The 15,655-nt window shown below is 34.5% G+C and overlaps 1 protein-coding gene across 1 annotated transcript; it reads right to left on the bottom strand.

The window, feature by feature from the left end:
- Positions 1 to 2,390: 2,390 nt before the first annotated feature.
- LOC133515557 (sodium-coupled monocarboxylate transporter 1-like) lies at positions 2,391 to 14,984 on the bottom strand. The gene is made up of 14 exons (XM_061848121.1): positions 14,435 to 14,984; positions 14,182 to 14,341; positions 13,733 to 13,850; positions 13,535 to 13,602; positions 12,328 to 12,482; positions 10,822 to 10,962; positions 10,157 to 10,375; positions 8,148 to 8,275; positions 6,127 to 6,269; positions 5,866 to 6,050; positions 5,081 to 5,201; positions 3,876 to 4,016; positions 3,159 to 3,261; positions 2,391 to 2,454 (listed from the first exon to the last, which is right to left on the bottom strand). Exons 1-13 carry the CDS (start codon positions 14,617 to 14,619, stop codon positions 3,187 to 3,189), a joined length of 1,839 nt encoding a protein of 612 aa, XP_061704105.1. The 5' UTR covers positions 14,620 to 14,984; the 3' UTR covers positions 2,391 to 2,454; positions 3,159 to 3,186.
- Between the last annotated feature and the right edge of the window lie 671 nt (positions 14,985 to 15,655).

Raw genomic sequence — 15,655 nt, 5'->3', positions numbered from 1 at the left:
GTGATTATTGTAAATAACTTTTGTTTGAAAAAAATTTTTTACGTCAGAGCATTCCTGAGTAACCCTACGTGGGATTTCAGGGTTTGTCCAATGGCTAAGGTCACCCTGTATATCGTCGACGTCCAACTTTTTCTTTTCTGTTACTTTGCAAACAGCCTTAAGAATTAGATTAACTAAAATTTTCATTTAACGTCAACTTAAGTTACGCAATTAAAAACTGTAATGTTGACACATACTTGAAATAGTTATATCTGTTGATTAATTCTGCATAAGTAGGGTTTCTGATCGAGAATTCTCAAACTAAAAATTTCGAGAAATTTGTCCTTAGTCGAGTCGGGAAAAACAAACTCAATGCCTCGAGATCTCGAGAAATGAATCTCTTGTGATAAGTAAAAAGAAATCACGCATATAAGACGTGATGTGTATTTCATTAAGCAGTTAAATAAATGAAACAATTGTTTCTGTTTTTACATTTTCAGGTACTTAAAACATTTATTAGCCGATCCTTGTTCCGTCTCCTATTGTTCTGGCTTCAATCGATTCTCCTGATTTGAAACTTTTAAACCTTCCTATCTTCAAATGTCTAGAGAATTCGTCTCGATTTAGTTTCATTAATATACTTCGTTTTTTTAGCATTAGAAAAAGGTGAACTATCTTGACATGTCTTTTTAATGAAACACGCTTTTAAAATTTTATTAACTATTACTTATGAAAGCAAGCTAATGTAGGAAAATGATCGTATTTGATTTATAATTGTTACATTTCTGCCGTACCTATTTTTCAAATATTTTTAATAAAAAGACACGTCAATATCGCTTATCTTAGTAATTTTTTTTCTAATGCTAAAAAACGAATGTCATGTAATAACAAATAAATGTATTAGTAAACTTAATTACCATTGATAAATAAAATACGCCAGATATATTTGTATTAGCAAAATAACACAATTAACTCGAGATACTCGAGAAATCTTGGTCGAGAATTCCCGCGCCTCGAGATAAAAAAGGTATTTGCCGCATGACCTTTACTTTAATACAGAATAAGTTATGAGCGGAGTGTCAGTTTCATCGTACATATAACAGTTCAGTATCTGAATCTGATATTTGTGCTATCTTGGGCACATTAAGTACGAAAACGCCATTCTGGGATTCAATTAACTTAGTAAAAATGTGTTATTACGAAGGGACCGGCATCGGTTCGATTTAGCCGATAAGTTGGTTAAATCGTACCATCAACGTTAAATAGTACATTACGATACAAGTGCGAAAAATAGGAAATTCGAAACGAGTGGCGATAAATTAAAACACGACCGAAGGGAGTGTTTTAAATCGACACGAGTTGCGAATTACCTATTCGCACATGTATCGTACAACGTTTTACAGTACATATGGCCCTTTAAATGTTCGACACAGTAACGTAATATGCTACTTCTCGCACTAGTGCTATAAAGTAGCCCCATATGTACTGTAAATTCTATTTATGAAGCATTTTACATATTTACGAGTATTGTGTACTTCAAGGACAAACATTACGGGCACTAAGAATTGTGCTAGTTTTGTGGTGTCACTCATGAATTCGAGCCCATCGTGCAGTCTATTATAAAATAACTGCCCAAATGTATGATACTGGAACTATTCCTACAGATTACCTTACTTCGAAAATAATTGCTTTGCCAAAAAAAATACGCAAAAATGTGAAGAACAACCTTAAGCCTAATATCACAGGCCAGTAAAAAATTATTCAAAACCGAATAAGATCCAGAACAGAAGAATATATAAGCGCTGATCAATAAGGATTTCGTCAAAACAGAAGGACTAAAGAGGCAATATTTGCCTAACGAATGGTTATAGATAGAAGAATGGACTTAAATTACGAGCCCAAATACAAATGCAAAATCGACTATTAACATTTTTATAGTGGATAGATTTTTAGACTAGAAATATCGAGTTCAGTAAATAATTAAAGCAATAAACAAACACTGTTAATTATTATCAAAATAATGTATTTTTATATATTATTATGGTTATTTGCTGTAAAATACACATTTATGTACTTAAGCTGTCGAAGCAAAATAATTCGTCTGCTAGTAAATCGGTGCAAAATTTTCTCTCTCTTTCTTTCGTATTTAGCCGGATAAAAATTTCTGATCAGAGTGTTGAGGGTAATCAGGAGTTCTAGATGTGGCGGTGTGGCTTAGTGAGAAATCTAGATGTAGTAGGATTTAATCGGCCGCACAATATAGCTGACTTACCCCAATTCGTTTTAGGCTCATTCATATGCTATATTCATAATAAGGTCATTTTTTTTTATTTGTTAGTACCTATACAAATTGGTCTTAATAAATGCTCAAGAAATTAAATACAGAAGATATACGTAAATAATAATCAATGTGGAATGTAAAATTTTACTTAAAGTAATGTACAATGAATCTTATTTATTACTATAATACATATTTTCCTACTCCTCTACTGTTATCTGTCATTTATGCATTCATTAACACGAATATAAGAACATATATAAAAGATTTCAAGAAAAGTCTATATTGTCTATTCCTCATAAAAGCTCTTGTGCTTTTATAAGCTATAATGTTACTGCGATTAATGGCTACCAACCTAACAAAACCAAAACGAATACAGTTTTAAACTAAGTGCATTGATGCCAACTTACAAAATATTCATTTGGTTGCATAGTAAAAATAAGTCAGAAACACGCATGTGACACCCGTAATATAGCAACACCCATAGACTACGAAGACCGCTTAGCGTTGCTTGTTAGTCTCCGTAGGCTACGGTGGCCAAAATTGAGAAAAAACTGTCCAAAAAATTAATTTAGCAAGTAGCAAGTACCAGGGCCTCATGAGTTACGAGGAGGTGTCGCCGACCGGCCGGCCGCGGCCCGGGGCGGGCCGGGCGCGTAACAAGGTATGCTCGCGCGTCTTGGCTATATACTTTTGCTGTAATTTGTTTACCTAAATTAATATTTATTTTTGTTGACTCGTAGGAAAAATATTGTATGCAACGTTGTATAAGTAGGTCAAAAAATTCTCGTGGCGTATTCCTTTACAATGTTCGCCTACGCCTTCGGCTCCGGCTCACATTGTAACTCACGCCACTCGCCTTTTTTGACCCTTCTTATACAACTGTTGCATAACATACTATAATATACTTAAATGAATCTAATTATGATTTAAGAAGGGCGTAACCTAGCTGAGTCCGAGTTGTTGTTGGAGAAAAACCCTGGATCTCGAACATCAGTCCCCTTCTGTAACAAATACGTACAATAAAATACTTAATATTGTTTAATTAACTTTTAATTTGATGATGGTGATGATGAACTCCTCTTTCAATATTGAGTACAAGTCTTATTGCAAAATAAAAGTATTTATTTGGTAAAATAACATGAGATCCATTACATTTAGGGTGGCAGGATAAATAATACCTATAATACTACTAATTAAGAAGAGTTAAGAGAATTAATACATTAATTAACGTTTTAAACTATTAACAGTATTTATAATTAATTATTGTTAAATTTAAATAACAGACATGCCAATTTAATATCTACTTACTATATAAAGACCAGCCTTTAAAACATGAAGCTAAATGAATACTATCTCCATATATTTTTTACCTATCGCTATCACAATAATTAGTGTGCCTAACAGCGATACTGTAATGTTTTTCATACTAGGACATATTAATATCACACCGGCTTAGCTACGGTTGCTACGATTCATTTTCTAAGCTTTATTATTTTTAGACAATTACAGCTATTGCTAATACGTTTAGGTAAGCGCCCTATACATATACCTATCTACTTACGGATCAATTATTGGATCGGCGCTAGGTAATCAAAATAAGTCTAAAGTGACTTACAGGATAAGCGTTTGCACGCAGGTGAGACATCTCTCGGGCGTTGAGTTCAATGTCGTGCTGTGTTAGCCGCGGCCGCCGGCAGTACGGGTGCTGCGGCGGCAGCCAGCGGTGGATGATCGGCGTCAAGAGGTCCCGGTGTACCTGCGACGGGGAAACAATCAAAACATTGGAACGTAACGAGTTACTGAAAACTAATATTTAGAAGAAATCAGTGGAATTACTGGTTAGTAGTAAATTGTTATAAAAATATCTTGGCGAAACATGTCTATATATGTCTTTGTTAGAAATTAAATACGTGAGCTGACTTTGAGTGCACGTCAACGTATATTAACTTATTTCCTTAGGTACCTTACGTGTGCACAGAAAATCAAATATATTTTCTAGTATCAAAGCTATAATTCCTACTACCGCAAAATATTGTGTAATATTTCAGTAGCCAGACTGTAAAGCAAAACAATAGTTATTTGTTTTACAAGGGGGCAAAGTTGTTGTTTAACCGCTCGTGCTAATATTGATACTCGAGCAAGCGAAAGATTCCAAAATTGAACCACGAGCGTAGCGAGTGAAATCTGAGTGAATGACTGAAATCTTGAGCGTTGCGAGGGTTTCAATGCACGAGGGTTAAACAAACTTTGCCTACGAGTGAACACAAAATTTTTCACCACACCAACACGAGGAAATTACTAACTATGAAATCAAATCCAAATTTACCTAATTAAAAAATTATCATTCAAAATCATCATTTAAAAGTCAATTCTACTAGCTAACATAAGGAAACAACTCAAAATTTGCCCCACATGTGGATAAAATACAACTTTCTCATTCGTTTTTGAACAATCAAGAGGGCCTTTACGAGCCTTTAAGAGGGTGTGGTGAAAATTAAAATAACATGGTGCTTTTTAAAACTTTCAAAATTTCTCGAGATACTCGAGAAACTCGAGAAATCCTGGTCGAGAATTCCCGTGCCTCGAGAAATAAAAAAGGTCAAGAAACCAGAAACTCTAATAACAACAAATACTAAAAAGTACGGAACCCTCGGTGGGCGAGTCCAACTCGCACTTGTCTAGTTTTTCACATTTTATTACTTGACTCCAATCCTAAAGTTTGTTCTTCTAAAATAGCTTAAAACAGTCCAAATCTAAACAGTTATTTCTGGATGCTACACTTGTATTAACTAAATAGGATAAACGTCTGAAGACACTTGCCATCGCCGGATCATTTGGCTGCGTGAAATATGATACCACGACGCCCACCATTACGCAGACAATCATCCCAACGAACGTGTAGTATAAATAGCTCAATCTGTACAGGAAGAATGTTCCCGACCTGTAGGCAACAATAAGTTCAGTGACACACTAAGTTCATAAATTTGCTTACCGTATGTTTTGACCGCATTAACAACCGTTACGTAAATATGAGAGGGTAGACATGTTGCAGGCAGAGAGAGAGACTAGTAGATGTCGAAGACGGACTACCTCCATGCAATACCGCGTTCTTTGCGTGCCTTTATGTATACTATTTTTCCTTTAGCTTTATATTTACATGTAAAATCTGCTAATTCATAAACAGCGGTTGTGGATTCTAAAGTTAACATCAGACTTGCCGCTGTTATATGTACAAAAGTTAAAGCATAAACAAAAGCATTATAGATATATTCTTATTTAATAGCGGTATTTAGTTTTATAGCCTTTTTTTCTTAGGGCTCAAAATGATTTATTATGCTTTAAATTTACTTTTGTAATTTTAAAAAGAAACAAAGAAATTGCTTCTTGAGATTTCTTAGCAGGTGCTTAATTGAAAAAAGATAACGTAGTTAGGTCATAAATAATCAGAGCAATGTGGTGACTTTTGTGACCTCGGCCATCAGGCCATCTATCAATCTATCAAAATTGTCTCCTTAAAAAACTTAACAGCTCGGTCATCCAGGTAGACCAGGGCACAGACGTTTTAATCAAAATATTTATAAATAAAGCTAAGTTAAAATGGATACCGGTCAAATTCCACTGTGTGAGCCATCGATACAGGTGATGTCGGCAGTGTGACGTTTACATCACACCCAGCGACCGACACGGGCTTTGTTGGAAACATGATGTCCCCTCTCATCATTGCAGCTTGCGTGCCAATGGACATCCAGCCAACAAACATAGTAGAGACTAGACCACCTGCGAGGGCCCCCTGTAACGTCAAAATAATTATAGTATTCGCACCTAACGACTAAGGCTAATTCAACATAAAAAGGCATTTAATTTACCGTTGAGTTAGTCCAAGGTAAAAACAGACCCATAGAAAATAGCCCTAGTAGACTGCCTGCAGTGATACCAGCCAAGCTCTTACCAGCCTGAATCAGAGCACCCATGTGCTCTACCAAAAACACGAGCACGACACAAATGGCACCTGTCAAATAATTAAACACCGCTTATTCTATTTCTTATAACTTCCTTCTACAATTTATATTTATATTGTAATTTGTTCATACATACACACATATAATCACGCCTATTTCACCATCACCACCACGGATGTCCACTTGCTACGATCCTGACATACCTCTTTCGCTTCCTTTAAGAGGTAAGAGCGTATAGCAAGTGACCGTCCAAACAAAAAGAGAAAACGTTTTTCCATTTCTAAATATTTTCCATTCTCCATGATTTTTAGGGTTCCGTAGCCAAATGGCAAAAAACGGAACCCTTATAGATTCGTCATGTCCGTCTGTCTGTCCGATTCTGTCACAGCCACTTTTTTCCGAAACTATAAGAGCTGTACTGTTCAAACTTAGTAAGTGGATGTATTCTATGAACCGCATTAAGATTTTCACACAAAAATAGAAAAAAAACAATAAATTTTGGGGGTTCCCCATACTTAGAACTGAAACTCAAAAAATCTTTTTTCATCAAACCCATACGTGTGGGGTATCTATGGATAGGTCTTCAAAAATGATATTGAGGTTTCTAATATCATTTTTTTCTAAAATGAATAGTTTGCGCGAGAGACACTTCCAAAGTGGTAAAATGTGTGTCCCCCCCCCCGTAACTTCTAAAATAACAGAATGAAAAATCTAAAAAAAATATATGATATACATTGCCATGTAAACTTCCACCGAAAATTGGTTTGAACGAGATCTAGTAAGTAGTTTTTTTTAATACGTCATGAAATTAAAAAAATTTTTTTTTTTTCAACATACCCATACATGTGGGGTATCTATGGATAGGTCTTCAAAAATGATATTAAGGTTTCTAATATCATTTTTTTCTAAACTGAATAGTTTGCGCGAGAGAACCTCCCAAAGTAAAAAAAAAGTGTGTCCCCCCCCTGTAACTTCTAAAATAACAGAATGAAAAATCTAAAAAAAATATAATATGATATACATTACGATGCAAACTTCTAACGAAAATTGGTTTGAACGAGATCTAGTGAGTAGTTTTTTTTAATACGTCATAAAATTAAAAAAAAATTTTTTTTTCGTCAAACCCATACGTGTGGGGTATCTATGGATAGGTCTTCAAAAATGATATTTAGGTTCCTAATATAATTTTTTTCTAAAGTGAATAGTTTGCGCGAGAGACACTACCAAAGTGGTAAAATGTGTGTCCAAAGTGGTAAAATGTTGAACGAGATCTAGTAGTTTAAGTAGTTTTTTTTAATACGTCATAAAGGAACCCTTCATGGGCGAGTCCGACTCGCACTTGTTTAGTATTTTATTGACACAATGAAATAGGTACTAGGTTTATAGGTTATCCTTTTTTTTAATTTGCAAAACTATTTTTTTTTTAAAGCGAAACCTATAATATATTATGCTGAAGCGCTCGACACTAAAATCAACGCGATTTGTTAAGGTTTGGTTAGTGGAAAACGTTTTCTCCCGAAATGGAATTTCATAGAAAAAAAACCGTGTTTTCGTTAAATTCAAAAAGCTATTCTTCCCTCTTAAGGTGCAGGCGCTTTTTTAGATCACAAAACGGGTACCAAAATTTTATTTAGCATTGTCGAGAGGTCTCTAGGGACTTCAGCGATTCAAATACTGAGCTTTTGCTCAATAGAAAAAAAAACATGAACATTGGGTCTAAAATGCACTTTAAAAAAATATAATAAATTATGCACAAAAACTAAAAATATGATGCTTGATGGAACTCAGCGATTACTTTTTTATTATTAAAAAACTTAATCTTATTAAATTCAAAAAGGAATTTCAAAGAAAAATTACTGTTATTTCGTTAGATTTGAAAAGCTATTCTTCCCTCTTAATTGTAATTTGTAAAGTGAAATACTTTTTACCAATTATTACGACGATGATTTTCATGATAAAACTTGCAGTCTTCTCTGATATTGGCTTGTTGTAGGCGGGTCTGATTAGATCCTCAAAAATTACACCGCAGAGTGAGTTTAATCCAGTTGACATTGAACTAAAATAAAACATGATTGGTAAAGTTAGTATTTTTAATTTAAAAATAAAGTTATACTTAATGCTAAATATTATATTGGGCTAAGTTAGAGAAATAGTTAATTATGCCCAGGCTAAGGGTTTTTCAACAATAATTCTGTTAAATAACGATAAAGATTTAATTATTAATTAGTCGTAAAAAGTGACATGTGGTCGAAATTTACCAAATGTATTTCATCAACTTGCTAATATAGGGGTGATATTTCACGCAGGTGTAGCGGGAATATAGCAAAAAAATGTCACAAGTCATATGAACTAAAAAAAGTACAGGTCAAAGATTTATTTAAAATCGAGCTATACTCGTAAATGAGATTTACTGTAAAAATACTAATGTTTATTATTATATTATAAGTGACTTTGTTTATGATTAAAACAGTTAAATTTGCCTAATGTTAGACTGATCACCAGATATAGTAAAATATAACGTCAAAAATACCATTTTTTTTTAAATAGTAAATGATCACCAAAATTAAAACTCTATTTTAATGTGAATAATAAGCATTTTTTTTACATCTTTGCTATCCTATTAAACCAAAAGACTCAAATCAAACTAATTATTGTTAAGCTAAAATAGTTAAAGACCACCAATATTTCAATCATATTTTATTTAAAAATGTCATGCAAATAATTAACATCTCGTAATTCTTTAAAGTAAATTACGCTAGGTTAATATATGTATATAGGTGAATAGGTTTTTAATCATTATATTCATTATCTACCCAAATATAGTAAAATAAACACCTAAAGTTTGACTATTGTAAAAATATTTACTAGGGCCTGAGCTTTTTATGTCTCTAAATTAATTAACCCACTTTTCTGATAGCAGTTCGGTTCTGTAAGGATCGCAGTTCTCACCTAACCTAACCCACTTTTCTAGTAGCATTTCGTTTCAGTAAGAGTAGCAGTTCTAATTGCCATCTTTATACTTTTATGACAATCACGGTGGTATATTTAATTTGTTCGCTAAGATTAGGTGATCATTATACTCGTAGTTGGTGTTAGAATACAATTTGAAGTGCAAATCGTGACTACTGACTACTTCTACTGCGATTGCATAATAGTATTTTATACAATCGTGATATAATACAGAGCTTTTCAGTCGAGTACCATGTTTAGCCAACGAAGCTTGCTGAGTTGCCTAAGTAAGACACGATATTGAAAAGCTTGATTATATTACTATTGTATACAATACTTTTACAGTACATATGGTGCTACTTTCCCGAATGAGCACTTTCCGTGCATATGTCGAAACTTTAAAGAGCCATATGTACTGTAAAACGTTGCACGATACACGTGCAAATAGGTAAGTCGCAACTCGTGTTTTAATTTATCACCACTCGTTGCGAATTTACTATTTTCTGCACTTGTATCGTAAATAACTATTAACATATAAAAATTTACTATAGATAAGTGTTGAATATTGGTAAGTATCTCAGTAGGCAAAAATGTAGTACAAAAGACATAAACGCGCGAAGCCCCCACCCGTCCCCGTTTAGTTTTTTCTATGGGAGCGCGGCGGCACGTGAATGATATTTTTTTAAATACTTGACTACATCGTATCGAAATGAATATTATAATTGAGTTGGGAGCCCATTATGATATAATTAATCAAAATTCAACTATTACAGTCGACGAGTAGAAAAAATGCTATTTTATCTTTACAGGGACAATATAAATTCAAAACTTAGAGCAGTATTCTGTCAAACGGAGTCGTGTCGAGGTCGTATTATGACAATATCAAACAATTTACATGTTGCTTAGTTACTAAGGTCGTAGTAGTTACTTAATATCCGATAACATATTTTTTCCGGTATGTATTGAAAATGATTTAAAAAATACATACCTTAAAGCTGCGCTGAATACCCCACTCATAAAAATTCCTGGCAGCGCCGGTATTGTTCCAGTAAGTTGCATCACAAAGTATGGAAGCAGCTGGTCACTCTTCCTGATTGCCCCAGTCTGGAGCGGGTCGCAGGTCGCAAAGGTTGCGTAAATCACTAGGCCGGTATAACAGCAGAGGCTCACAATTATGTAGATACCAGCGGCCATTATGAATATAGTTCTACGCGAAAATACGAATATATTAAGTATATTTTATTTGGTTACCGCGATAGTCAGTCATGAAATAAAACTAATTGACTATACGAGTATCACGTATGTATAAAGAATTTAAAATACATCCCGACAAATATATTTTCCCTCAGGTCAGACGGTCCTGTTGAGCACGAAAGCTGTAAACGGTTCGAAACGTCGGGAGGTATTATAGCTTCAGTATATGAGATATAATCGATTTCAATAGTTCATACGAATAGATTATTACAATTTTTTTTTTTAATAATGTCTAACTCACCCAATACACATTACATTACAGTTGAGATTCTGTCGAACATTTTTGCAGACAGATATCCATACATGTATGTATGTAATGTATTATTTAACTCTTTAAACTTATTAAAAATGCGTAAGGTTTGAGTACCCACATGTGTTTAATTTTTAAACGTGACTTACATTCTTGCCCTTTTCAGTGATGATAAAGCCAGACATCTCTGCATCATCGCCTGATTGACGGAACATGACGCGAGCCAACTGAAGAAATTGCCGAATACCGTTGTCCAGAATGTGTGCCTTATAGTTGGGTCCGGATCCATACTAAAACAATTACATACGACAATCTTACATTTAATTTTTGTTACGTTTAACGTACAGTTACGATAACGTAAGGCAATGTGGGGTATACCGAGGTAACCGAGACAAAACTTATAAACTTTTACTAAGATTGTTTAAGACTTGATTTTCTGTCAAAAGTTTAGGTAGTTTATTTGATTTTGTGTGAACAATATAACTGTTACTAGTTAAAGTCCTCACATTGCTATATGGTTAGAATATATATTATATATATAATGTGTTTGTATACGTATAGTGGAGCCGTTAACCACGTATAGTACGATGAATTTTACCGACAAATCACACCCCATACCTATGATTATTCTCAACCATTTTAAAAATGCACCCTTCCAAAGTTTTATTGCGCCAAACATGACTGCACTTGGTTAATGTACCATTATCTGTCCATTTACCTGCCGCACATTTAAAAAATAATAATCATTCGATAGCTTATGAATCAGAGCATAAATTTCATGCACAAATGTCACAGAGAATTTTACATAATCACTCGAGACATAATAACAAAATTAAAAATTGTCTTCAAAAATTTACTTTTTTTTTTACATTTTATCTCTTTAAGTCGTACGCTCTTACCGCTAGGTCACCAGCGCTTAGCTCCTTAATTAATTACCTATAAAATAAAACCCTACTTATCCACATTCGTGATCACCTTACTACGTGACCTAATTGCAATGGACAACGTATTATAAATGATTTATGAAATTTGTCATTATTATTGTTACTTTTTTAACTTTCCCAGTCAGCAAATACAGAGGTTGAATTGAATAATTTGATTAGTATGCTATGAGTCCATGACAGTTCTATGTAACAAGGAAGGTAACCATAAGACATCGGTAAATATAACAAAAAATAATAATTCTAACAAAATACTATCACAGATTATTGAATATTCTTACGTACAAATATTTAATACTCAACATACAGAGTAAGAAACACATACATATTTCTGATCACGACTTATGAATCATCCTGAATAATATTTGTTTTGAAAACGTCCTGTGCGGTAAGGGAAGTATATTTCTGTACAATCAAGCGTTTTGAAAAGTGGCTAAATTTTTATGAATTTTATACAGATCCGCGGGCGACGGCAGCTGTATTATTTACCAGGATATAGTCTATTGATCCGAATGATTTTTATTTCAATTTGATTATATTCCAAGTCTGTGGGGACCTTTAAAGTCAGGACATGGTACGGGAAAATCGCATTGCAAAACTGACTTCCTTCATACGGGAAGTATATGATTCGTAAAGCACTGGCAGTGCGTTTGGATTTTCGCTGCCGCATCGAATGTGTTAATGCCGTATACCAATATATTATTCGTTTATTACTTGAAAAACTCCAGTCGGTCCCCTTCCTCGTTTATGGCAATGACATTCTTCAGCCCACCGAGTCTCCATGTTCCGTACATCAACACGAATATGACGCCAAAATACATGAGTACCGTTTGAAGGGTGTCAGTCCACACGACTGCTTTAAGTCCCCCCTGAAATCATCCAATAAGCAATAAATGGGTTATAAAAATAGCAACTATTTCATTTATCACTACCTAGCAACTGTCCGAGTCTTCGTCCACGTGGAACTCAAAATCATGCAGAGAGTTTTTTTCAATAACCTGCACTATTTTACGATGTTAATATATAAGTCACACTGAGCAACTTTTACTACGGGTCCAACAGCGACACAACGAAAAATTTTTATTTAAAAGCTTTGCACTACTGCTCTTAGACATTGAGAAATAAGTAAGTTTAGATTGCTCACTCCATACTCGTACAGCTATTCTTACTGATTAATAAGTTGTATGGGAGGTATGGTGATACTTATTATTAATGCCTTAAACTAGCTTAAAAAATTATACTTACTTTTATTTTAAATAAGTTTTACGCAAAGCTTGCTTAATAGTACATTACGATACAAGTGCGAAAAATAGGAAATTCTCAACGAGTGGTGATACATTAAACACGACAGCAGGGGGTGTTTTAAATAGACACGAGTTGCAAATTACCTATTCGCTCATTTATTGTACAACGTTTTACAGTACATGTGCTAATTATCGCACTAGTGCGGTAAACTAGCTCCATATTCACTGTAAAACATATTTCAAATGGGTTTTTATTTATTTATGGGGTGAACACTCGATGCTTACTTATTTCTTAGAAGACGATTTTCACGATAAAAGCCTATCTAAAAAAACATAAATTTAGAACCATATTTGCCTATAATTCGTGTAATGAAATGTACCAGGATATATATCTGTAAGATATGATTACAGATTATTTTATTGCAAGCAGGTATATACCTACTACGACTACTAACCTATCGTACTTGTCTGCTTTAACTTATAGCGCTCGTGTTTGTTATATACTGCAATCTTTTTCAGTGAAAATGTATTGATTGCATGCACTCGCTCGCTATAGCGCAAGCCAAACTTAGTGAGAACGTTACATTATAGACGAGACACTATATTCTCATAAAATTGTTACCGCTGAATAAAGGACCTGACATTGTAGACCGTTGTACACCTTTGGGTATACTTACTACAGTGGTGTAAAATATGCAAACTATGCATACGATTGGTGTAATTAAGTGAAGATTTATTCCGGTAACTGGAAAACAAAACAATACATAGGTACGTGAGTAGCGTATTAATTAAATATTATTTTAAGTTTTAAGTGTCTGTTGTTAGTCCCCAACTATTTGCTATTTTTGAACTAAAATAAAACAATTGATGGATACCTTGACTAAATGCCAAAGCCGGCACATATATTACTATTGGAATGTAGAGCATCATTTTCACTATGAAAATTATTGATCCCAGTAGCCTAACGTTGTGGCAGAATCGCAGACGTAAGTACTGAAAACGAAGGAGAATTAAACTGCAGTTAATTTGCCTGTTTTTGTGAAGTGGTGTTAATATATAAGCTATAATTATATCTACGTTTTACAAACTATAAACACAAAGTTTATATTATCGCACATAAATAACTCAAAATCAAAAACACTGTATGGTGTTCAATATCTACATCCTTATTTTGCATCTATCTATCCTTAGTTTACATTATGTACTGATTGAAAACGCAATGCGTGTAGGGTAAAATTGGTGTAAGTTTAATATTGTCGAACTGGAGTTTATCTGTTAGTAGATATTTGATTTAGTACTTACTTAATGTGTAAGTTAAACTGACCTCATAGGTAGATGTTATTTGAAGATTGTAGAAAACAGGAAGATAAATGAAAGCAATGGCAACAGATACTGCCCATTCTGAGAATACTACAGCCCATAACTGTGTTCCGTATGTGTACATTTCTGCAGGCAGTCCCAACAGGGAGATGCCGGATACGTAACTGCAATAGATAGGAATAATATAATTTCTAAGTTCAAGCTATAGGTAAATTAGTATAATATAGCACTAGTTAACTTATTTAACACTATTTTACCTGGCTATCAGCGACATAGAAATTGGAAACATTCCCATAGTTTTGCCTCCCATCAGGTATTCGGCCGTAGTATTTTGCTTCTTGCTAGCAAAGCAAGCAAAGTAAATGCCGATTAGTGCTGAAAGTAACAGCATGGCCCCGAACACCAAATAGTCCAGCCAGTCGAAATATACCATCGACGACATATTGCACAGGTCTCGTTTCGGCAATGGCACGTCTGACGAGCGGGGCACTTAAACTACATCTCACGAGTAGAATGGGCATTTACCGAGCGGATCTTGCAGCTTGGACGAGCTATATTTATACTTGGAAGGATCTCGGACAGGCACGGAGGGATGAGGATGTTAATTGGCTAGTTACCGGTGTCGCGGCGGTGGCGGTCGGCGGCGGCGGCGGTCGGCGGCCGCAACGCGACTTGCGCGCACGTCTCTCGGATCGCGCGGTAAACGTAGCGGGGCACCTACCTTAAGTATCCCCGTCACATATTAACTTTATCCGCTAACGTATCTGTTTGATTTTTATACACTTTTATATAGATTCACCACGTCTTGTAACTTAAATTTGAACCATTTTCCAGTGTACGATTGTTCTGAAATTTTTCCATATTGCCAATGACAATATAGTACTATACTTAAATGGAGCTGATCTGATTATGTAGTCGGAAGACAGTTAAAAAAACTCTTCGACAACAAAAAAAGATTTCGAGAAGTATAGACATGCAAATGAAAAATTACAGTCTGCAATAAAAGTGTGTATGTCTGTCATCCGTTTGTGATTCATGAACCGTAAGGGACGATTTTTCTGCGTTTTCTATTAGCGGATTATATGTAGGTAGTGAATCACAGAGAGTATTATGTTACGGAACCCTTAATTTTGGGAGGTCGCACACGTACATTAAATTCTACCAAGACAGGATGTAGGAACCGTTTCTGGTATAAATTAAAACAGAATAGGTACATTATCATACATGGTACACAGGCACAGGAGATTGGGGCTAAAAGTGCCGGGCATAAGTTGTCCCGATGAGAATAGGAAAACAAGTAAACAACAAAGTTTTAGTAATTTTTATCATGAGTAGGTAGATTGGTAAATCAGGTTTTAAGTAGGTTACTTTCCGTTTAAGGCATCTGGGATATGGGTCAATCAATGCATCAATTAATTACGATGCCCTGAATTCAAAATATATGAGACGATAAGCACCAAAATTGTAAGGGTAAGTAA

The sequence above is a fragment of the Cydia pomonella genome, chromosome 1 (genome assembly GCF_033807575.1).
Source record: "Cydia pomonella isolate Wapato2018A chromosome 1, ilCydPomo1, whole genome shotgun sequence".
In the NCBI taxonomy this organism is placed as follows: Eukaryota; Metazoa; Arthropoda; class Insecta; order Lepidoptera; family Tortricidae; genus Cydia; species Cydia pomonella.
This window is presented reverse-complemented; position numbering and strand designations above follow the sequence as displayed.